The following is a 25,334-nucleotide window of genomic DNA, read 5'->3' as shown; positions in this document are numbered from 1 at the left end:
GCTGATGACATCATCAAGAGTTAGTATACCACTTCTATGACTCTTGTAAAAAAAAAAACTTCAGGTGATGATGGATGAGGTGGTGGCACAGAAGGAAGAGGAGCAGAAGAAAGAGGGACCATTCACTACCTTATCAGTCCTGTGGTCCACACATGGCTCGGAGGGTGGGTTCCTGTACCAACCGCAGCCAGGTGCATAACTGTCCAGTCAGGGAACAGTTTTGGAAGATGAGGAACCATGCTCACAGCTGGGTGGCACTCAAAGCAGCTCATAGACATCACTGGAGCATGGCTGGGGTGATACAAAGGACCAAGACTATACACCTCACATCAAAGACAACTTGTCGTTTCTTCTGGGAAGACTGTCACCCGCTGTACATGCTGTTGTGCCTGCGCAAAGACAGCAGAGTGGCCCAGCATGTTACCAGTGCCAATTACTGGGTGGCCACCCTGCTGGATCCCCTCTACAAGGAAAACGCACCAACATTACTTCTGTCACTGGAGCAGGATCATAAAATGTGTTTAGACAAGAGCACGCTGGTAGAGGCACTACTGACTGCGTTTCCACCTGACAGCGGGGGCTCAGTAGAAGAACAAAGTTGAGGAAGTCGCCAATGCAGCTGGGGCACCGCCACTACCTCAGAATGCAGGGTTATCGGCACGCTACAACATCCGACACATCATCTGATACGGTCAGTATTAGCAAGAGGCAGAGTTATAACAACATGATGGAAGAGTATGTGTCCACACGTCTCCATGTACTGATAAGTCTGCCCCATATAACATCTGGGTCTCCAAATTGGACACATGGCCTGAGCTTGCCCTTTATACCTTGGAGGTGTTGGCCTGCCCTGCGGGAAGTGTACGGTCGCAACGTGTGTATAGAACGACAGGGGGTGTGATCACAGACACGTGTATACATCTGTCCACAACCAACGTGGGAAAGCTAACATTCATTAAAATGAAGCAGGCATGGAGTTGTTCATACCTTTGGCTGCCTAGACAACTATACCAGCCGCACAAAGCCAGTGTCCCACTCTATTTGCCATTCTCTTTATTTGGGTGCCTCCTCCCCAAATTACAAAACTAAATAACAGTGTTGGTTACCTCCTCTTCAACCTACTCCGCCACGTCCACCTCCTCCACTTGAACCTCCGCTGCTGATTCTAGATTATTTTTTTTAAATTCTATGTTCTTTTAAGCAAATTCTCTAACCACCACCCCTTTAAAAACAGTATTGGATTCCTCCTCACCTGCCTCTTCCACCTACACGTGCGCCTCCACTTGGACCTTCGCCTCCAGGTTCAAGATTCTTATTTTTTAATTTGATGTTATTTTAAGTCATTTTTCTATCCACGTTTATTTGCTGGGCAATTGTCCTATTAACCCCTTTTTGCTTTCTTTTGTAGCCCCTTAGTCCTTACTATATCCACTTTTCAACCTCTTTAAAGCACCGTAGCGTGAGTCCCTATTGACTTCTATTGGGGTTGGGGGTCATGTTCAGGGTCAAGTTTAGATGCCGAAACCAAACTTTCAACGTCACTTCGGCCGCACCCGACAATCCACCTATGTAATTTTGTATTTTATACCATTTTAAAACCATTGTACGTGCATGGCACATACTTAAAAATTGTGCAGGTCAGGTACACAGAGACCATGAGTTTTTTGTTGTTGTTTTTAGCATGCATCACAATCGATATATGTGTTAAAGTTAAAAAAAATTGTTTTTACTAGACTCTGTTCAAATTTGTATTTGGAACCCTAAACGTAAGCTATGATGCATTATTAACATTTTAATCTTTTTTTCCTTAAAGAAGCACTCCCATTACGTTTTTATTCATTCATTATGTGTATATGTGCATGTAATGTAGTGTGAGTGTATTAATAGACTAACCTTCTGTTGCTCTCTCTGAGATGCAGTGCTGTTCTGCTCCTCTTCTCAGTGATGTCATCACTCTTCAGACTCTCAGGGTACGCTCCCACGCTCAGTAAACGCTGCGGGTTGAATGCTGCATCCAACCCGCAGCGGCCAGATGCTACAGCATAGTGGAAGAAATCTCATGTCCACTATGCGTGCACCGACGCCCGCGGCTTACCTGAGGAGACGGACAAGCAGCGCGTCTTTCCAGACCGCAGCACATCAATTTATCTTGTTCCCGGGTCTGAAACCGGAGAATCCCTGTAGCACACAGTATGTACACTGGTGGAATTCATGTCACAGAGTGACTGTAGACTTATCAGTTTTGACTGGAGAACCCCTTATCTAGCACTGGTGATATTGTTGCCTTTCTTGATTCCAATAAAGGAATGCATAAAGGGAAATACAAAAATATCTATTGAAACAGCCCTATCCCATCAGTAGCAACAGGGTTAATAAACATTCACCAGTGTAACAGCAACAGACAGGTAGGTCATGTCCTGGTCCAGCAAGATGTAACGAAACAACTGGCAACAAGGATGTAAAATATGTACACCGCTCTGTAACTAAAATTGGATTTATTTACTAAAGAAACTCTCAAAACATTTAGTTTGGAGAATGGATCAAATAATAACAATATATTAATAAAAAAAACAGATGAAATGATAATCTAGTGTATAACAGTATAAGTTTTCTATGCAGAATACCGAACACACCAAATCTGGAATAGTGCATAGTGTAAAAATCTGATTATTCTAGGCAATGTCATCCATCCTCTTCCATTTCGGTTTGCTCCTGTGCCTCAGCTGCTGGGTCCCCGGGAATAATATTAGTGATGGTGTGAATGAGCTGCTCAATCTGCTCCTCTGTCAGCCTTTCTTCACTTTCCTCCACCATCTATTAGGTAGGGGTTAATGGCATTCATTATTAGACACATGGGGGACATTATTACGGTTATACAAATAAAATATTGCAAATTACCGCACACACCTATTGTACACCATCATCTGACACTTTTTAAACTTTTTCCACCACTCATTCTATTTTTTAATTAAAGTGGGTGGAGTAGTAAAAATGGGCACAGCCTGGAACATTAATATCGCTTATGTCAGAAAGAGACGTAAATTATAACGCAAATCTACGCCAGCCCACGGTTGGCATAAGTTTATATTTCTGCCTCACACAGAGCATGCAAGACGTCTAATTTTCTCCAAGCGTACGCCTCTTAATTAATCTTATGCCAAAATACTTTTTATTAAGACTGGAATAAATCAAAGTGCATCAGTCTTAGGGCCCAATTCATCAAAGCTTTTACACCATCATACTGCTGTAAAAAGCTTTAGAGAGTCGCAAAATTTTGCTGCAACTTGCACTAAAAATATTGTGACTTATGGCATTCTCTGACATTTTCACCCAGCTCCAACAAAGCAAGCAGAGCTGAGGTAGGACAGAGGCTAGCAGCACAATTCTTTACACCTCAATTCTTACACCATCATGTACTGGAATAGGATTTGTGGCCAGGCGCACACCAAGATGTACACCAGTCGTCCTATGCTACTGATTCCTCATTTAGACTAGTGTCAACACCACCAGTCTTGCTGAGTCGGGGCCTTAATATTTAATAAAGCTCCTGAAAAGTGTCAGAAAGGGATGAATTAAAGACCTATATACCTATATATGCTAGCACTTTCCTAATTTTAATTTCATGGGAGAATCATTTTGGAGTAGCTTTCACCTTCTGAGTCATCAATAACTACTGAATTTCTTCTCTATGTATGCTCTTATGAACAAAGTACTTTTAATTAATAGATCTTGGAATAATAGTAAGTTTTACAATTGGAGGTGTTAAAAATGGTTTTCTTGTGCTGAGATAATCTTATAACTGTGCCCCTGCTGTGTACTGTGTAATGGCTGTGTCTGACTGTGCAGGGACATGGTCTGATCATATCACATCTCCTGGGCAGGGGAGGATGCAAAAGAGTATACTGATAGGTTATCACAGGATCACAGCTGATTCTTTTTCTGAGGCAAAACATTTTGATGCCTTTTTTTTTTCTAAGCAATATATTTTATCTCAGCTTCGATTGGACCTCCAATGATCAACCAATTACCGCCTATAGATAAAGGATAACTTGCTTTCACCGGACGACCTCTTTAATTTAACAGAATCATTTCTAGTGTGGATCTGTGACCTCATGCTGTCCTGTCTGTATACTCGTTTGCTTCCACCCTGCCCAGGAGCTGTGTTATGATCAGGCCATGTTCCTGCACGGTCACACACAACCACAGTACACAGCAGGGGCACATTTATAACATTATCTCAGCACAGGGATATTTTTGTAGAACACATCCAATTGTGGAATTCATTATTATTTAAAGATCTATTGACTAAAATGTTGAGTAAAATTAACTTTGTGGGGAAAATCCCTTTAAGAATAAAAGGGACAAATCTATTGAGTTCAAATATCTTTCCTCCAACTATAATACATCTGTACGTACCAGTTGAATTTCTACGGCCGTTATAGGTCGGTGGTTAAGCAGCTGTAGTTTTTCTGCTCTGTGGAAGTAAAATATAAATATATTTTAAGCACTTTCGATATTTTTTTGTACGCAGCAGCATCATTAATTGCTAGGAACAACTACAGTAAATAGATGGTATGTGCGCCTGTGATTTAATAAACAATTGTATGCACAAAAAACTCACCAAAACAATGTTTTGCATAACTGGGGAAGTAAACGAATCCTATTGTGTAAGGACTTGTACAAAGTTAACATATTACCCGTATATACTCGAGTATAAGCCGACCCGAGTATAAGCCGACCCCCCTAATTTTGCCACAAAAAACTGGGAAAACGTATTGACTCACGTATAAGCCTAGGGTGGAAAATGCAGCAGCTACCGGTAAATGTCAAAAATAAAAATAGATACTAATAAAAGTAAAATTGATTGAGACATCAGTAGGTTAAGTGTTTTTGAATATCCATATTGAATCAGGAGCCCCATATAATGCTCCATACAGTTCATGATGGGCCCCATAAGATGCTTATATTTGAGTATATACGGTACTTACATCACAAAATACACAAAAAAAATAAGACTTGTCCCTACCAACTCAAACTAATCAACTAATTTAAATGTATCCAAAATGTTTGTATTACAATATGCCTGTCTCACAAACAGGCCCTTAGACAGCCTAATCAGCAAAAAAATTATCTATAAAAAAAAAAAAAAAGTTATAGTTCCTGGAATATGGCGATATAAAACAAAAAAAAAAACTATTATTCCCATGAACTGTGCTATTTTTGTGCCAAGGTAGCAAAACGTAAAAAAAAATATAGATATAGTTTTGCTATTATAGTACCAGCTCAAAGAAAAACAACAAGTATATTATTTATGCCGCACAGTTAATTGTGCAGAATTAAAGAAAAAGATGTTTTTACAGATTGAAGTCAACAGAAAAATAAGAAAAGTTCTGGCTCTTGAAATTAACAGGGCTGTGGAATCGATAAGTCAAACCTCCGACTCCACAGCACTGCCTCACTACTGAGCATGTACATGAAGTGCAGCACAGATTCAGCTCAACTAAAAGCCGAGATCCATAGATCAGGAACAGAACAGACAACAGCAGCAACAATAGGACAATTTTCCTATTGGTTCCTTTTTAATCACAGTGAAAAGACCCTATCACAGTGATCAAAATAAAAAAAAAATAGTAACTAAAACTCCCTTTGTTAGGTAAAAATAATTACAGTATATACTAGAGTATAAGCCGACCCCCCTAATTTTGCCACAAAAAAATGGGAAAACTTAATGACTTGAGTATAAGCCTAGGATGGAAAATGCAGCAGCTACCGGTAAATTTCAAAAATAAAAATAGATACCAATAAAAGTAAAATTAATTGAGATATCAGTAGGTAAAGTGTTTTTGAATATCCATATTGAATCAGGAGCCCCATAAAATGCTCCATACAGTTCATGATGGGCCCCATAAGATGCTCCATACAGTTCATGATGGGCCCCATAAGATGATCCATACAGTTCATGATGGGTCCCATAAGATGCTCCATATAATGCTGCACAAAGGTTAATAATGGCCCCATAAGATGCTCCATAGACACATTTGTCCCATATAATGCTGCACATGGCGCCATAAGATGCCCTATAGAGATATTTGCCCTATATAATGCTGCACATGGCCCTATACAGATATTTGCCCCATATAATGCTGCACATGGCCCCATACAGATATTTGCCCCATATAATGCTGCACATGGACCCATACAGATATTTGCCCCATATAATGCTGCACATGGCCCCATAAGATGCTCCATACAGACATTTGCCCCATATGCTGTTGCTGCGACAAAAAATAAAAAAAAATAAAAATGACATACTCACCTCTCAGGCCCCGGGCACTTGCTATATTCACCGGTCCGCGTTCCACCGACAGCCGCCGCTGTGTCATCTGTACTGACGTTCAGGCAGAGGGCGGCGCACACAATAATCGCATCACCGCGCCATCTTACCTGAGCGTCAATGCAGAGGATGGGGAAAACGCAGCGGCGGCCGTCGGTGGAACGGGGAGCAGGTGAATATCGCGCACTGCGTTATACTCACCTGCTCCTGGCGCGGTGTCCCTGGTTCTCCGGCAGCTTCTTCCTGTATTGAGCGGTCACATGGTACCGCACATTACAGTAATGAATATGCGGCTCCACCCCTATGGGAGTCCATATTCATTACTGTAATGAGCGGTACCATGTGATCGCTCACTACAGGAAGAAGCTGCCAGCGCCCGGAGAACCAGGGACGTCCAGGGACTGCACCAGGAGCAGGTGAGTATTATGAGACAGCTGCTGCTCCCCCTCCGGCCGACCCCTGGGTATGACTCGAGTATAAGCCGAGAGGGGCAATTTCAGCCTTAAAAAATGGGCTCAAATTCTCGGCTTATACTCGAGTATATACGGTAAGTTAAAAAAATTAATTCCATTTTTCCATTAGGGTTAGAGTTGGGCTAAAGTGAGTTGGGCTAAAGTTAGGGCTAGGGTTAGGGGTGTGTTAGAGTTAGGGGTGTGGTGGGGTTTGGTTTGTGGTTAGGGTTGGGGTTAGGGATGTGTTGGGGTTAGGGTTGGAGTTAGAATTAAGAGGTTTCCCCTGTTTAGGTACATCAGGGGGTCTCCAAACGCGACATGGCACCACCATTGATTGGAGCCAATTTTGCGTTCAAAAAGTCAAAAGGTGCTCACTCCCTTCTGAGCCCTGCCATGCAACAGTGGTTTACCCCCACATATGGGGTATCGGTGTACTCAGGAGAAATTGCACAACAAATTTTGTGGTCCATTTTCTCCTGACACCCTTGTGAAAATAAAAAAAAATTGGTTCCAAAAGTAAATTTTTTTGTGAGAAAGTAAAATGTTCATTTTTTCCCTTCCACATTCCTCACCCGGCAACAATAGGAAATTTTTCCTAATGGTTCATTTTGATCACTGCGATAGACCCCATCACAGTGATCAAAAGAAAAGAAAATAGTAAATAAAACCCCCTTAGTTAGGTAAAAATAATGAAATTAAAAAAATATATATTTCCATTTTTCCATTGGGGTTAAAGTTGGGCTAAAACTAGGGTTTTTTATGGGCTAAGGCTAGGCTTGGGGCTACGGTTAGGGTTGGGGCTACAGTTAGGGGTGTGTTAGGGTTGGGATTAGGGGTGTGTTGGGGTTAGGTTTAGGGGTGTGTTGGGGATGGGGTTGGTGTTAGAATTTGGGGGAGTTCCACTGTTTAGGTACATCAGGGGGTCTCCAAACATGACGTGGCGCCACCATTGATTCCGGCCAATTTTGCATTCAAAAAGGTCAAACGGTGCTCTCACCCTTCTGAGCCCAGCCATGCGTCCAAACAGTGGCTTTCCCCCACATACAGGGTATCGGCTTACTCAGGAGAAATTGCACAACAAATTTTGTGGTCAATTTTCTCCTGATACCCTTGTGAAAATAAAAAAATTGGGTTCAAAGGAATTTTGTGTGTGAAAAAAGTAAAATGTTCATTTTGTTTCCCTCCACATTGCTTTAGTTCTTGTGAAGCACCTGAAGGGTTAATAAACTTCTTGAATGTGGTTTTGCGCACCTTGATGGGTGCAGTTTTTAGAATGGTGTCACTTTTGGGTATTTTCTGTTATATTGACCCCCCAAACTCACTTCAAATGTGAGGTGGTCCCTAAAAAAATGGTTTTGTAAATTTTGTTGGAAAAATGAGAAATCGCTGGTCAACTTTTAACCCTTATAACTTCCTAGCAAAAAAAATGTAGCTTCCAAAATTGTGCTGATGTACAAACCTAGTAGAACTCTTTGCAGTTCTCTAGATGCTAGACCAGAGTAGTCAATCCATGGAGGCCATATTTTTCGAATTTGGAGATGGCCTTCCCTTTCAAATATATGCTTTCAGATTTAATAGCCAATTAATTTTATCTATAAATTCTGTTACTGTGGCTGCGTGCTCTGATAACCAATGCCGGGCTATCAGTTTCCTGGCCATGTATAACATGTGTGCTAAAGCTATTGTGCCATGTTCGTCAGTGCTCAGATCTTCTATATGTCCCAGTATAGATACTAATGGTGAAGAATCTGTATCGACTGAGTATGTTCTATTTATGATCACTATTACATCCTTCCAGAAAGTTTCCAAAACGGAGCATGTCCTCATTATATGATGCATATTAGCTGGGTATGTTTTACATCTAGAACATAGGAAGTCTGGTCTAAGCCCTATATTGTGGAGAAATTGGGGTGTTCTATATGAAAAACTATGGGATTCACAAAAAGACAACTGTGGAACTCTTCCCAGTATTTCAGACCACAGTCCCTCTGCAATAGGGCCTATCATACCCTCCCATTTTTCTTTTGACCGTATGGGGTGTTTATTAATATAAGGTACAACAGATACCTGTATAGTAATGAGATTAGTCCCCCAGAATTATGTGAGCTGGCTATTCTCTGTATTACATCATTTTTAGTCACTCCGTTATTTAGGATGGGACCCTCTGCCTGATATGCATGTCGTAACTAAAGAGCCTTATAAAATTCCGTGTTGGTAGTCCATGTTCATTTTGTATTTGAGAGAACTCTTTGAGTGTGTTTCCCTCTAAAACATGTGTAAATCTTTCTACTCCTTTTAGGCTTTGTGCCCACGCTGCAGAAATGCTGCGGAAATGTGCAACATTTCCGCAACTCCCTGCCACGGGTAAAACGCATGCGGAATTCACATGCATTTTCCTGCGAAACATACGCGTTTTGCAAGCGTTTTTAGAAGCATCACTTGGAGAAGTGATTGACAGGTTGGTCATACTTGTCAAGCATAGTGCAGCATCAATAGTAAAGGATAGAATGTTAAAAATAATATAAAAAAATATTGTTATTCTCACCTTCCGACGGCCCCCGATCTCCTCAGCAGCACTCCCGGTTTGTTCCGTTCCCAGGGATGCTTTGCACGAAGGACCTTTGTGACATCACGGTCGCGTGACCACGACGTCATCTCAGGTGATTCGCGCAATGCATCCCTGGGAACGGATGCCGCCGCGTGCACCGCTGAGAGGCGGGAGGACTCTGGGGAGGACTCTGGGGGCCATCAGAAGGTAAGTATATCCTTATTTTTTATTTTAATTCTTTTTTTTTTTTTTTTTACAGAAATATGGTTCCCAAGGGCCTGGAGGAGAGTCTCCTCTCCTCCAGACCTGGGTACCATCCGCACACGAAGCGCTCATTTTACGCATGGTGGGCATAGCCACATGCGTAAAGTGAGCGTTTCAATGCAATCCTACGCCGCGATTCCGCAGAAATAATTAACATGCTGCGGATTTTACCGCTATGCGATTCCGCAGCGGAAAAATCCGCAGCATGGGCACAGCAACTGCGGAATCCCATAAGATTCCATGGGAATGCGTTTAAGCGTTTCCGCTGCGGCAAAAACGCGGCGGAAACGCATACAAAACGCAATGTGGGCACACAGCCTTAGACTCCAGTTTTTAAACCCTTCCAAATTATATAGATTAGGGTATACCTTGTAGTTTCTTCACTGTCCCCCAAAGTTTGCGTATTAACAGTGTAGTTGGGGTTCTGAAATAGGGCATCTTAAATTTGTGAGCCTTCAATGCTTCATAGAGCGAGTGATTTAAAATGTGATTGGAGTAGTAGACGCTGGACTCCCCCTCTCCCTCCCTAGTCGTCCTACTCACGAATGTGCTGGAGCTGAGCAGCCATGTAATGAACCCACGGATTTGGGACTGCAAGGCCACCCATTGTTTTATCTCTTTGCAGAGTTTCCAGTTTAATTCTGGGAGATTGTATTTAGCATGCAAAAAAAATAAAAAATCTGGGGAAGACAAAGTTAAGCAACTTTCCAAATATTCTTTATTAAAAAATGTTCCACAACTCTGTTGATGAAGAGTACCTTTAGGCTATGTTCACACGCTGCGGATTTTGCTGCAGGTCCGCAGCAGTTTCCCATGTGTTTACAGTACAATGTAAACCTATGGGAAACGCAATCCGCAGTGCACATGCTGCGGGAAAAAACGCAGCGGTTTACATTCCGCAGCATGTCAATTCTTTGTGCGGATTCCACAGCGGTTTACACCAGCTCCACAATAGGAATCCGCAGGGGAATCCACACAAAATCCGCAATAAGTCTGCAGGTAAAACGCGGTGCCTTTTACCTGCGGTTTTCACAAATCCGCTGCGGAAAAATCCGCAGACCTCAAACAGACGTGTGCACATACCCTTAAGTCCTTTATCTGAGTACTGTGCAAAAAACATGGTACAGATGAGGCTTTCTAGGCTCTCTCTCGGCTCTCAAAATTTGTCCAGTTTCATGCATCAGTGTATTGCAGTCTGAGTACAGAAAGCCTCATAGGCAAGTGCCAGTATGCCCTTTACCCCCTCTCATCATTTTGTGGCACAGCACGTCTCCTAAAAATATATTCTGTGTAGGCTTATTACTCCCTACTCTATTTTATTGTCATGTGATATATAGAGGTCCTTTATTTTTAGGATCCCCTCTGGTTTTTCTACTTTCATCATTGATAATTTTTCCTAGTATTGAGTTACCAGTGTGTTACTTTCAGTATTTATTAGGACATGTGCAATTATATTAATATCACATATTAAATACCTTTTCTACTATTGTCGATGCCAGAATACCATTCTAAACAATTAGATAAAAAAAGGACAGGGCAGGGGCTCACAGATGTACTGAAAGTTTAATAAAATTAATCATAAGCATGAAAGAGTATGGAGATTGGGGCAGGAGACCCACGGCCAGTCCGAACATTACATTGCAAAATAAAAACATACTGCCGTAGAGACAGTCTCAGGAGTAGCTAAGGGTTGTACATAGTTCTGCAGTGGACAGCAGAAATACAACAACAGCATGGATAAACATCCAGCCTACATTACAGGGAGAGACACTCACACTAGAGAAAAAAATCTGAAACTTGTATCAGGCTGGAAACTGCACATCAGTGGTCTGAAATGAAGGAATAATGACTGCAGACCAACACTAAGTGCAATGTTATTCCTTAACGGTAACGAGTAACTTATGTACAAATCATTTTCTTCTATGTCGAAGTTGTATCCTCTAACATTTTAGTTTACTAAATCGCACTTACTTGGTTAGCTTATGTCCTTTCAGGGCAGTAAGGAAGTCTTGCACTATTTCAGGACTTTGTCGTTGACAGGGACTGTTAGACAAGTATTTTAATGTCTACGAAAAGATCAAGAATTTTATGAGATCAAGAAAGATATAATCAGACATTTTTATTAAAAATTCTATATTTTATCATAGGTTCAATAAACATTCATAGTTTCCAGTGGCAGAGATGGTTATGACAGTCTTGGCTGTCGCAGCCCCAATATGTGGCCCAACATAAATAGATGTTTAAGAAATGAAACATTAGCAGCCACATATAAGTGAAAATTGGAATGTACACTCCTTAAACAATAACATAATTATCTGAACTTTGCATTTTCATGATTAAAATAGAGTCTTTGAGACAGCTCTGTTTTACCTACAGGTAGAAATAAAGAATTTGCATTTTGTGAAACAAGAGTGTGTGGTGAAATTCCTGATGGCATCTCCCAGAGCTGCTGCAGATGACTGACAGACTTCTCCCTATGTACACAGGAGGGAGAAACCCATCAATTACAGCGGGCTGGGAACCATAGCCAGAGACCGGACTGGATTGGGGCCACCACTGGCCTGCTTCTACCAGGGTTACTGCAGATGATTGACATGACTCTCCCCATGTAAACGGAAGGAAGAGACCTGCCAATCACATGGAGTGGAGCTGAAAAGAGCCGACTGGGCACCACAGCCAGATACCGGACTAGATTGGGGCCACCACTGGCCTGATTCTCCCAAAGATACTGCAGATGATTGACATGACTCTCCCCATGTATACACAAGGAAGAGACCTGTCAATCACATGAAGTGGAGCTGAAAACAGCAGACTGGGGACCACAGCCAGATACCGGACTAGATTGGGGCCACCACTGGCCTGATTCTCCCAGAGATACTGCAGATGATTGACAGGACTCTCCCCATGTATACACAAGGAAGAGACCTGTCAATCACATGGAGTGGAGCTGAAAACAGCCGACTGGGGACCACAGCCAGAGACCGGGCTTGATTGGGGCCACCACTGGCCTGATTCTCCCAGGGTTACTGCAGATGATTGACAGGACTCTCCCCATGTATACACAAGGAAGAGACCTGCCAATCAAATGGAGTGGAGCTGAAAAGAGCCGACTGGGGACCACAGCCAGATACCGGACTAGATTGGGCCCACCACTGGCCTGATTCTCCCAGAGATACTGCAGATGATTGACATGACTCTCCCCATGTATATACAAGGAAGAGACCTGTCAATCACATGGAGTGGAGCTGAAAAGAGCCGACTGGGGACCACAGCCAGAGACCGGGCTAGATTGGGGCCACCACTGGCCTGATTCTCCCAGAGTTACTGCAGATGATTGACATGACTCTCCCCATGTAAACGGAAGGAAGAGACCTGCCAATCACATGGAGTGGAGCTGAAAAGAGCCGACTGGGCACCACAGCCAGATACCGGACTAGATTGGGGCCACCACTGGCCTGATTCTCCCAAAGATACTGCAGATGATTGACATGACTCTCCCCATGTATACACAAGGAAGAGACCTGTCAATCACATGGAGTGGAGCTGAAAACAGCAGACTGGGGACCACAGCCAGATACCGGACTAGATTGGGGCCACCACTGGCCTGATTCTCCCAGAGATACTGCAGATGATTGACAAGACTCTCCCCATGTATACACAAGGAAGAGACCTGTCAATCACATGAAGTGGAGCTGAAAACAGCAGACTGGGGACCACAGCCAGATACCGGACTAGATTGGGGCCACCACTGGCCTGATTCTCCCAGAGATACTGCAGATGATTGACATGACTCTCCCCATGTATACACAAGGAAGAGACCTGTCAATCACATGGAGTGGAGCTGAAAACAGCCGACTGGGGACCACAGCCAGAGACCGGGCTTGATTGGGGCCACCACTGGCCTGATTCTCCCAGGGTTACTGCAGATGATTGACAGGACTCTCCCCATGTATACACAAGGAAGAGACCTGCCAATCAAATGGAGTGGAGCTGAAAAGAGCCGACTGGGGACCACAGCCAGAGACCGGGCTAGATTGGGGCCACCACTGGCCTGATTCTCCCAGAGTTACTGCAGATGATTGACAGGACTCTCCCCATGTATACATAAGAGACCTGCCAATCACATGGAGTGGAGCTGAAAACAGCCGACTGGGGACCACAGCCAGAGACCGGACTAGATTGGGCCCACCACTGGCCTGATTCTCCCAGAGATACTGCAGATGATTGACATGACTCTCCCCATGTATACACAAGGAAGAGACCTGCCAATCACATGGAGTGGAGCTGAAAACAGCCGACTGGGGACCACAGCCAGAGACCGGACTAGATTGGGGCCACCACTGGCCTGATTCTCCCAGAGTTACTGCAGATGATTGACATGACTCTCCCCATGTATACACAAGGAAGAGACCTGCCAATCACATGGAGTGGAGCTGAAAAGAGCCGACTAGGGACCACAGCCAGAGACCGGACTAGATTGGGGCCACAACTGGCCTGATTCTCCCAGAGTTACTGCAGATGATTGACATGACTCTCCCCATGTATACATAAGAGACCTGCCAATCACATGGAGTGGAGCTGAAAAGAGCCGACTAGGGACCACAGCCAGAGACCGGACTAGATTGGGGCCTCCACTGGCCTGCTTCTCCCAGAGTTACTGCAGATGATTGACATGACTCTCCCCATGTATACACAAGGAAGAGACCTGCCAATCACATGGAGTGGAGCTGAAAACAGCAGACTGGGGACCACAGCCAGAGACCGGACTAGATTGGGGCCACCACTGGCCTGATTCTCCCAGAGTTAAGGTACCTTCACACTGAGCGACTTAACAACGATATCGCTAGCGATCCGTGATGTTGCAGCGTCCTGGATAGCGATATCGTTGTGTTTGACACGCAGCAGCGATCTGGATCCTGCTGTGACATCGTTGGTCGGAGCAGAAAGGCCAGAACTTTATTTCGTCGCTGGACTCCCTGCAGACATCGCTGAATCGACGTGTGTGACGCCGATTCAGCAATGTCATCACTGGTAACCAGGGTAAACATCGGGTTACTAAGCGCAGGGCCGCGCTTAGTAACCCGATGTTTACCATTGTAAATGTAAAAAAAAACAAACAGTACATACTTACATTCCGGTGTCTGTCCCCTCGCCGTCAGCTTCCCGCACTGACTGTGAGCGCCGGCCGGCCGTAAAGCACAGCGGTGACGTCACCGCTCTGCTTTACGGCCGGCGCTGAGACAGTGCAGGGAAGCTGACGCCGGGGGCCAGACACCGGAATGTAAGTATGTAGTGTTTGGTTCTTTTTTTACATTTACAATGGTAACCAGGGTAAACATCGGGTTACTAAGCGCGGCCCTGCGCTTAGTAACCCGATGTTTACCCTGGTTACCAGGGGACTTTGGCATCGTTGGTCGCTGGAGAGCTGTCTGTGTGACAGCTCTCCAGCGACCACATAGCGACGAAACAGCGACGCTGCAGCGATCGGCATCGTTGCCTATATCGCTGCAGCGTCGCTTAATGTGACGGTACCTTTACTGCAGATGATTGACATGACTCTCCCTATGTATACATAAGAGAACTGCCAATCACATGGAGTGGAGCTGAAAAGAGCCGACTGGGGACCACAGCCAGAGACCGGACTAGATTGGGGCCTCCACTGGCCTGCTTCTTCCAGAGTTGCTGGACATGATTGGCAGGCCTCTCCCTGTGTAGACACAAGAAAGAGACCTATCAATCACATGGAGGAGCACAGGAAAGAGCTGGCACCACCGGACTAGCCTCGTCTCTGGCTATGGTCCTGGCAGAATATTATAACTGGCTATAATGACACAGCCAAGCTCTGATTTATGCTGCTTGCTGTTTGGACAACATGAATCTGATAACAGATTCCCTTTAAAAGGATATTTGCTATTAAAAACAAATTCAAAGATACTATCCAATAAAATAAGATTGAGAAGGGTTTCTCAGAGTAGTAGACAACCCCTTTAAGCAGTATCATCTTGCTACCAGTACATGCAGGTGCATCTCACATAATTAGAATATCAAAAAGTTAATTTCAGTTCTTCAATACAAAAAGTGAAACTCATATTAGTCATTACAAACAGAGTGATCTATTTCATGTGTTTATTTCTGTTAATGTTGATGATTATGGCTTACAGCCAATGAAAACCCAAAAGTCATTATCTCAGTAAATTAGAATACTTCATAACACCAACTTGAAAAAATTATTTTAAATCCGAAATGCTTTCCTACTGAAATGTATGTTCAGTAATTGCACTCAATACTTGGTCGGGGCTCCTTTTGCATCAATTACTGCATCAATGCGGCATGGAGGCAATCAGCCTGTGGCACTGCTGAGGTGTTATGGAAGCCCAGGTTGCTTTGATAGCAGCCTTCAGGTCATCTGCATTGTTGGGTCTGGTGTCTCTCATCTTCCTCTTGACAATACCCCATAGATTCTCTATGGGGTTAAGGTCAGGTGAGTTTGCTGCCCAATCAAGCACAGCGATGCTGTTGTTCTTAAACCAGGTATTGGTACTTTTGGCAGTGTGGACAGGTGCCAAGTCCTGCTGGAGAATGAAATTTCCATCTCCAAAAAGCTTGTTGGCCGAGGGAAGCATGAAGTGCTCTGAAATTTCCTGGCAGACGGCTGTGCTGACTTTGGTCTTGATAGAACACAGTGGACCTACACCAGCAGATGACATGGCTCCCCAAACCATCACTGACTGTGGATCACCCTTGTTGTTTCCAGCAAACACTAATATAGTGTTTCTAGACAATTTTTGATCAAACAGTTCAAACAGAACATAAATAGGCACAGAATGACATCCCCCCCCCCCCCAAAAAAACAAGAAAATAAAAGTTCTTAAATCATAGGGCTCCCTCTAGTGTTAAAGGTGGGTATGACATGAGGCTACATTTTCACCAAGCGCTCATTTGTATTTCTCAGGGCTCATTCCAAATTAGTTGGAAATTATCAGTTTCATCTTCCATGATTAGAATACAAACTTAAAAAACAAAGCGTTGGCAAGAATAAAATATTTAGGAAAATGAGAAAAAGAAAATGCTCAGATTTTATGTTAAAAGTATAAAACTGACAACTTCTTTCCACTATGACATGATACTTCTAAAGAATCCACAAGGTAGAAATGCTGTTTGTTCTTCGGTTCTATGTTGTAAACTTATTATGTTACATAATCTTCAATAAAACAAGTCTAAAAATAAGAATCCAAAAGGCCCAACCCAAGAATGCCAAGGCTCACCTCATACATGATCGTATTAAGATTCTGCTGGCCAACGCTGTTCTTGTTTTTTCTTCCATCTCTTTGCTGTGCTTTTAGGTCTGTAAGTAACTGATATACCTTTGATACCGGGAAAAAAGCTTGTCAGAATGAATGTCACACCTATTACTTATATCCTACTATGTATACATGCCAGTTACTGCACACAATCATGGCCTCTAAAGGAGCATTGCACATAGCACGGACCCCATTTGTCTCCCTCAGTCTGTATACATAGAGGCCACTTTTTTTATATTGGCTTCCATGAACTCTCCCTAGTAAGTTATATGGAGCAGCATTAAAGGCATTGGCATTTTTCAGTGCACTTAAAAGTGGTAGAAAAATATTTTATTACTTTTGCACACAATAAAAAATGACAATTTTTTTGTCACCACATTCTGATACCCATGGACTTTTATTTTTTGCACACAGATCTTTGTACAGGTTTATTTCATCATGGAATAAATTGCATATTTTACTGTCATGTTAGGACACATGGGTCATTCCTTGTCAAATGAACCAATTAATATGTCCTCTATACTCGTATTTTTAATTCTTTTGAGATGTTTTTTCTCTGGTAATAGTGTGCTAGCAAATGCAAAATGTGAAGGAAAAAAAAAATTATATGTTAATTTATTTTATTTTTTTAAAGTAATTTTCAAAGTTTTGAAACAATGGGAATTAGTGTGTTGTATGCCTATACGTTTCTCCTCATAACTTAGGTCAGAATCAAGATGAAGAAACAGAAAAAACACCATTACACTAAGAACTGTGCAGGCTTCCATTTGATATGTCACAAGAATATCTTTATTAATATTTTATCCATGCGGACACAAACGCTAAATTGTGAAAAGCATTTCCAAAAAAAACTATAGGATATAAAATTTTTAACAAAATAACGTGTCTCCTATGCTCCTAGCCACATCTGTACAAAAATTCAAGTTGGAACTTCAAAGGGATCATATTTCATAATATACAAGTGGTTCTCATTATATCAGAAAATCATCAAAAAGTGAATTTATTTCAGTTCTTCACTACAAAAGTGAAACTCATTTTATATTGGCTGTAAGGCAATATAAAATGAACTGAAAATAAATAACTGAAATAAATTAACTTTTTGATGGTATTCTAATTTAGTGAGAAGCACTTGTAACCATATGAGCAGTGTCAATAAGAAAATCTCAAATTCAGATCTGTTCAACCTGTGGTCTGAAGCATAGAGTCTATATTTTCCAAATAAACTTAAAGTTTCATGCCCTGTCCCGATCTTAAACTAGGCAAATCATTAAATAAAACTTATAGTGGATACAATGAAAGGTTTTTAAAGGGAACCTGTCACCCCCAAAATCGATGGTGAGGTAAGCTCACCAGCATCAGGGGCTTATCTACAGCATTCTGGAATGCTGTAGATAAGCCCCTGAAGTAATAATAATAATTTTATTTATATAGCGCCAACACATTCCGCAGCGCTTTACAAGTTATAGAGGGGACTTGTACAGACAATAGACATTACAGCATAACAGAAATTACAGTTCAAAATGGATACCAAGAGGAATGAGGGCCCTGCTCGCAAACTTACAGACTATGAGGAAAAGGGGAGACACGAGAGGTGGATGGTAACAATTGCTTTAGTTATTCGGACCAGCCATAGTGTAAGGCTCGGGTGTTCATATAAAGCTGCATGAAGTAACCTTAAAGATGAGAAAAAGAGGTTAGATTATACTCACCCAGGGGCGGTCCCGCTGCGATGGGCGTCGCGGTCTGATCCGGGGCCTCCCATCTTCTTACGATGAAGTCCTCTTCTTGTCTTCAGGCTGCGGCTCCGGCGCAGGCGTACTTTGTCTGGGAAAGGTCAGAGAGACCCGGCACCTGCGCACTGCAGTACTTTGCTCTGCCCTCAACAGGGCAAAGTACGCCTGCGCCGGAGTGTGAAGACAAGAAGAGGACGTCATCGTAAGAAGATATGAGGCCCCGGACCGCGAACGCAGCGTGACAGCCCCTGGGTGAGCACAACCTAACCTCTTTTTCTCATCTTTCAGGATACATTGGGGGCTTATCTACAGCATTACAGCTCATGGCAAAAAATTGAATTATCTTCTCGTCGCACCGGTGAGTAATATGGTTGTTTATTATATTAACCCCTTCATGACCCAGCCTATTTTGACCTTAATGACCTGGCCGTTTCTTGCAATTCTGACCAGTGTCCCTTTATGAGGTAATAACTCAGGAACGCTTCAATGGATCATAGCGGTTCTGAGATTGTTTTTTCGTGACATATTGGGCTTCATGTTAGTGGTAAATTTAGGTCAATAAATTCTGTGTTTATTTGTGATAAAAACAGAAATTTGGCAAAAATTTTGAAAATTTCGCAATTTTCACATTTTGAATTTTTATTCTGTTAAACCAGAGAGTTACCGTATGTGACACAAAATAGTTAATAAATAACATTTCCCACATGTCTACTTTACATCAACACAATTTTGGAAACAAAATTTTTTTTTGCTAGGAAGTTATAAGGGTTAAAATTTGACCAGCGATTTCTCATTTTTACAACGAAATTTACAAAACCATTTTTTTTAGGGACCACCTCACATTTGAAGTCAGTTTGAGGGGTCTATATGGCTGAAAATACCCAAAAGTGACACCATTCTAAAAACTGCACCCCTCAAGGTGTACAAAACCACATTCAAGAAGTTTATTAACCCTTCAGGTGCTTCACAGCAGCAGAAGCAACATGGAAGGAAAAAATGAACATTTAACTTTTTAGTCACAAAAATTATCTTTTAGCAACAATTTTTTTTATTTTCCCAATGGTAAAAGGAGAAACTGAACCACGAAAGTTGTTGTCCAATTTGTCCTGAGTACGCTGATACATCATATGTGGGGGTAAACCACTGTTTGGGCGCACGGCAGGGCTTGGAAGGGAAGGAGCGCCATTTGACTTTTTGAATGAAAAATTGGCTCCACTCTTTAGCGGACACCTTGTCGCGTTTGGAGAGCCCTCGTGTGCCTAAAAATTGGAGCTCCCCCACAAGTGACCCCATTTTGGAAACCAGACGCCCCAAGGAACTTATCTAGATGCATAGTGAGCACTTTAAACCCTCAGGTGCTTCACAAATTGATCCGTAAAAATGAAAAAGTACTTTTATTATTTCACAAAAAAATCTTTTAGCCTCAATTTTTTCATTTTCACATGGGCAACAGGATAAAATGGATCCTAAAATTTGTTGGGCAATTTCTCCTGAGTACACCGATACCTCACATGTGGGGGTAAACCACTGTTTGGGCACATGGTAAGGCTCGGAAGGGAAGGAGCGCCATTTGACTTTTTGAATGAAAAATTATCTCCATCGTTAGCGGACACCATGTCGCATTTGGAGAGCCCCTGTGTGCCTAAACATTGGAGCTCCCCCACAAGTGACCCCATTTTGGAAACTAGACCCCCCAAGGAACTTATCTAGATGCATATTGAGCACTTTAAACCCCCAGGTGCTTCACAGAAGTTTATAACGCAGAGCCATGAAAATAAAAAATAATTTTTCTTTCCTCAAAATTGTTTTTTAGCCTGGAATTTCCTATTTTGCCAAGGGTAAAAGGAGAAATTGGACCCCAAAAGTTGTTGTCCAGTTTCTCCTCAGTAAGCTGATACCCCATATGTGGGGGTAAACCACTGTTTGGGCACACGTCGGGGTTTGGAAGGGAAGTAGTGATGTTTTGAAATGCAGACTTTGATGGAATGCTCTGCGGGCGTCACGTTGCGTTTGCAGAGCCCCTGAGGTGCCTAAACAGTAGAAACTCCCCACAAGTGACCCTATTTTGGAAACTAGACCCCGAAAGGAACTTATCTAGATGTGTGGTGAGCACTTTGAACCCCAAAGTGCTTCACAGAAGTTTATAACGCAGAGCCGTGAAAATAATAAATACGTTTTCTTTCCTCAAAAATAATTTTTTAGCCCAGAATTTTTTAATTTTCTCAAGGGTAACAGGAGAAATTTGACCCCAATATTTGTTGTCCAGTTTCTCCTGAGTACGCCAATACCCCATGTGTGGGGGTAAACCACTGTTTGGGCACACGTCAGGGCTCAGAAGGGAAGTAGTGACTTTTGAAATGCAGACTTTGATGGAATGGTCTGCGGGCGTCATGTTGCGTTTGCAGAGCCCCTGGTGTGCCTAAACAGTAGAAACCCCCCACAAGTGACCCCATTTTGTAAACTAGACCCCCCCAAGGAACTTATCTAGATATGTGGTGAGCATTTTGAACCCCCAAGTGCTTCACAGACGTTTACAACGCAGAGCCGTGAAAATAAAAAATCATTTTTCTTTCCTCAAAAATGATGTTTTAGCAAGCAATTTTTTATTTTCACAAGGGTAACTGGAGAAATTGGACCCCAATAATTGTTGCACAGTTTGTCCTGAGTATGCTGGTACCCCATATGTGGGGGTAACCCACTGTTTGGGCACACGTCGGGCTCGGAAGTGAGGGAGCACCATTTGACTTTTTGAATACAAGATTGGCTGGAATCAATGGTGGCGCCATGTTGCGTTTGGAGACCCCTGATGTGCCTAAACAGTGGTAACCCCTCGATTCTACCTCCAACACTAACCCCAACACACCCCTAACTCTAATCCCAACTGTAGCCATAACCCTAATCACAACCCTAACCCCAACACACCCCTAACCCTAACCACAACCCTAATTCCAACCCTAACCCTAAGGCTATGTGCCCACGTTGCGGATTCGTGTGAGATTTTTCAGCACCATTTTTGAAAAATCCGTGGGTAAAAGGCACTGCGTTTTACCTGTGGATTTACCGCGGATTTCCAGTGTTTTTTGTGCGGATTTCACCTGCGGATTCCTATTGAGGAACAGGTGTAAAACGCTGCAGAATCCGCACAAAGAATTGACATGCTGCGGAAAATACAACACAGCGTTCCCACGCGGTATTTTCCACACCATGGGCACAGCGGATTTGGTTTTCCATAGGTTTACATGGTACTGTAAACCTGATGGAACTCTGCTGCGGATCCGCAGCGGCCAATCCACAGCCAAATCCGCACAGTGTGCACATAGCCTAATTCTAAAGGTATGTGCACACACTGCGGAAAACGCTGCGGATCCGCAGCAGTTTCCCATGAGTTTACAGTTCAATGTAAACCTATGGAAAACAAAAATCGCTGTACACATGCTGTGGAAAAACTGCACGGAAACGCAGGGGTTTACATTCCGCAGCATGTCACTTCTTTCTGCGGATTCCGCAGCGGTTTTACAACTGCTCCAATAGTAAACTGCAGTTGTAAAACCGCAGCGAAATGCGCATGAAAAACTGCGGTAAATCCGCGATACATCCGCAGCGGTTTAGCACTGCGGATTTATGAAATCCGCTGTGGAAAAATCCGCAGAGGACCAGAATACGTGTGCACATAACGAAACCCTGACCCTAACCTTAGTGCAAGAAAAAAAAAAAATTCTTTATTTTATTATTGTCCCTACCTATGGGGGTGACAAAGGGGGGGGGGGGGGGGGTCATTTAGTATTTTTTTTATTTTGATCACTGTGATCAAAATGCACTTGAAACGAATCTGCCGGCCATTTTGGAAGATGGCGGCGCCCATGGAGAGGACGGACGGACCCCGGGAGGCTCGGTAAGTATGATGGGGTGGGGGGGGAGCACGGAGGGGTGGATCGGAGAGCGGAGCGCAGGGGGGGTGGATTGGAGCACGGGGGTGGGATTGGAGCACGGGGGGAGCGGACAGGAGGACGGAGGTTAGCAGAGCAGTGTACAGGACTGATCGGGTGACTGGGGGGGAGGGGACAATTGGTGGCGGTGGGGGGGGGGGGAGGGGCAGACCAGTGTTTCCAGCCATGGCCGATGATATTGCAGCATCGGCCATGGCTGGATTGAAATATTTCACCAGTTTTAATAGGTGAAATATTACAAATCGCTCTGATTGGCTGTTGAAAGTGAAACTGGCAATCAGAGCGATCGTAGCCACGGGGGGGGAGGGGGGTGAAGCCACCCCCCTGGGCAGTACTACCACTCCCCCTGTCCCTGCAGATCGGGTGTAATTAGAGTTAACCCTTTCACCCGATTTGCAAGGATGTGATCTTTCCATGACGCCACATAGGCGTCATAGGTCGGATTGGCACCGACTTTCATGACGCCTACGTGGCGTCATGGGTCGGGAAGGGGTTAATTCTTTTACAGGGGACATTGGCTACAGTGGATTGGCCGCAAGGAGAGTATAACTTTTTGGCTAATTCAGAATCAATAAAAGAGCAATCTTGCCTTGTGCAGGCGTGTACTACGGAGGACAGAGAATGAACTTCAATCCAATATTGCGGCCAGCATGCAGCCAGCGGGTAAGGAAAGGGTGAATCAAACACCTGAAAACTCCGCCCATATGACCAAAAAAAACCGGTCCCGCCAAATTCAGGTGACAGGTTCCCTTTAAAAGAAGGTAATTCATCACGCAATGTTGCGATTTTTTTCTCAGCCTAATTCCAGCTGAGAAAAAAAAAAAAAAAAAAATCGCAGATGAGCAGGGACTCATAGATTAACAATAGTCCGACTACAATGAGATTTTTTTATCGGATCGCGCTTGTCCGTTTTTCTCGACCACTGCTGGGGCTGATTAGTGGGTGCTGGAAACCCCTCAGTTCTGATACTGATTAATTAACTTAGGATAGATCATTAATATTGTTGTACTGCAAAACCCCTTTAACACTAATGTTATGTTCTGACATAAATAAACTCCAATACTAGACATAAAAAGTGGTACAGCTTATCGATGAGCTTCTCCACAGGCAGACAAACAACAAATCACACATTATTATCACATCTTAGGGATATGCCATTAATATTAAGTTTTGATAACTCTTAAAGAGGGAACCTGTCATCTCCAAAAATGCTATTTACCTGCAGATATAGAAGTAATCTGGAAGTAAATAGCATTTCATCATGCCTGGCAGGCTTAATGGAGCGGCAGCTAAAGGGAGAATATTAAGTTATATCCTCCCTGCAGCCTCTCGCTTCCAGTCATTTGGGCAGTGCAGGCAGTGTCTACAGTCACAATTCACTCTAAGTTGCGCGCAATGTTATCACTCCCCTAGACCTTGATTGACAGCCTACTCGGCAGAGTCTGTGTGTAGCGAGTGGGTGCAGAGCAGGCTGTCACACAAGGTGCAGGGGGAGGAATTACACTGAACTCACTGCATAGTGAGCAGTGATCAGCAGTCCCCTGCATAACTCCGATAACTGGAAGGGGGCGAATGCAGAGAGAATAATACTCCATTTCTCCCTGTAGTTGTGCTTTCTGAAAAGTAACATTATGTAAGAAATATTTGCCTACAAATTGCCACTTTATCTGCGGGTAAATTGGGCTTATTCTAGGTGACAGGTTCTCTTTAAGCACACTTTCAGTTTTCCAGTCACAAGGGGGCATTCTCTGCGTCTGGAGGAGAGAAGGTTTTTCCATCAATATAGAAGAGGATTCTTTACTGTTAGGGCAGTGAAAATCTGGAATTTCTTGCCTGAGGAGGTGGTGATGGCGAACTCAGTCGAGGGGTTCAAGAGAGGCCTGGATGTCTTCCTGGAGTGTAACAATATTATATCTTACAGTTATTAAGTTCTTTAGAAGGACGTAGGTCTGGGGATTTATTCTGAAGGAATATAGGCTGAACTGGATGGACAAATGTCTTTTTTTGACCTTACTATGTTACTATGTAATAGTTATCATCTATCACAGTAAAGGTGATAAATGTCAGATCTCAAAGTGACATTGATGCGCCCCTACCCAAATACTGGCACGGGGGTCCTGAGCCACCCTTTCTTATTAACCACCAATATCATAAAAAGCAAGTTTTGAGCAGTGGTTGAGGGTTTGTTGTGCCCCTTTAGACAAACTTAGGCCTCGTTCACATTATCAGTATTTGGTCAGTATTTTACCACAGTATTTGTAAGCCAAAACCAGGAGTGGAACAATCAGAGGAAAAATATAATAGAAACATATGCACCACTTCTGCATTTATCACCCACTCCTGGTTTTGGCTTACAGATACTGAGGTAAAAAAACTCACCAAATACTGAATGTGTGCACGTGGACTTAAGAGTTAAGGAAGCAGGCCAGTGACTTTGCGCTGGTGTTAGACAAAATATATATTGGGGCAGAATAGGATTTTACCAAAAGGAACGCAGAGAAACCTGTCCCGGATGCCAGCGAGCGAGAATATATGTATAGTAGTAACAGAGGTGTCAGTAGGCCGATCTCATAGCGGCTTTCCACAGTTCTGTCAGAAGGACACAGTGCACACAGCATGTCTGCCCTCAGCCCAGATACTCCTGTGAGATCGGCACAGCAAGTGTATCATGGAGTAGCTCATATCGCAATTCTCTGACATATACAGTGGGGCAAAAAAGTATTTAGTCAGTCAGCAATAGTGCAAGTTCCACCAC

The 25,334-nt window shown here is 43.2% G+C and overlaps 1 protein-coding gene across 1 annotated transcript in view; it reads right to left on the bottom strand.

The window, feature by feature from the left end:
• Positions 1 to 2,476: 2,476 nt before the first annotated feature.
• Positions 2,477 to 25,334, bottom strand: part of CRCP (CGRP receptor component) — a 31,313-nt gene continuing 8,455 nt past the window's right edge. The window contains exons 3-6 of the mRNA XM_069757379.1: positions 16,864 to 16,962; positions 11,570 to 11,664; positions 4,417 to 4,474; positions 2,477 to 2,814 (exon numbers count right to left, since the gene is read on the bottom strand). Coding sequence (XP_069613480.1) covers positions 2,683 to 2,814; positions 4,417 to 4,474; positions 11,570 to 11,664; positions 16,864 to 16,962 — 384 coding nt within the window. The 3' untranslated portion in view covers positions 2,477 to 2,682. The remainder of the gene's footprint in view (positions 2,815 to 4,416; positions 4,475 to 11,569; positions 11,665 to 16,863; positions 16,963 to 25,334) is intronic.

The sequence above is a fragment of the Ranitomeya imitator genome, chromosome 3 (genome assembly GCF_032444005.1).
Source record: "Ranitomeya imitator isolate aRanImi1 chromosome 3, aRanImi1.pri, whole genome shotgun sequence".
NCBI lineage: Eukaryota > Metazoa > Chordata > Amphibia > Anura > Dendrobatidae > Ranitomeya > Ranitomeya imitator.
The sequence above is the reverse complement of the archived record's forward strand: the minus strand, read 5'-3'. Positions and strand labels throughout refer to the sequence as shown.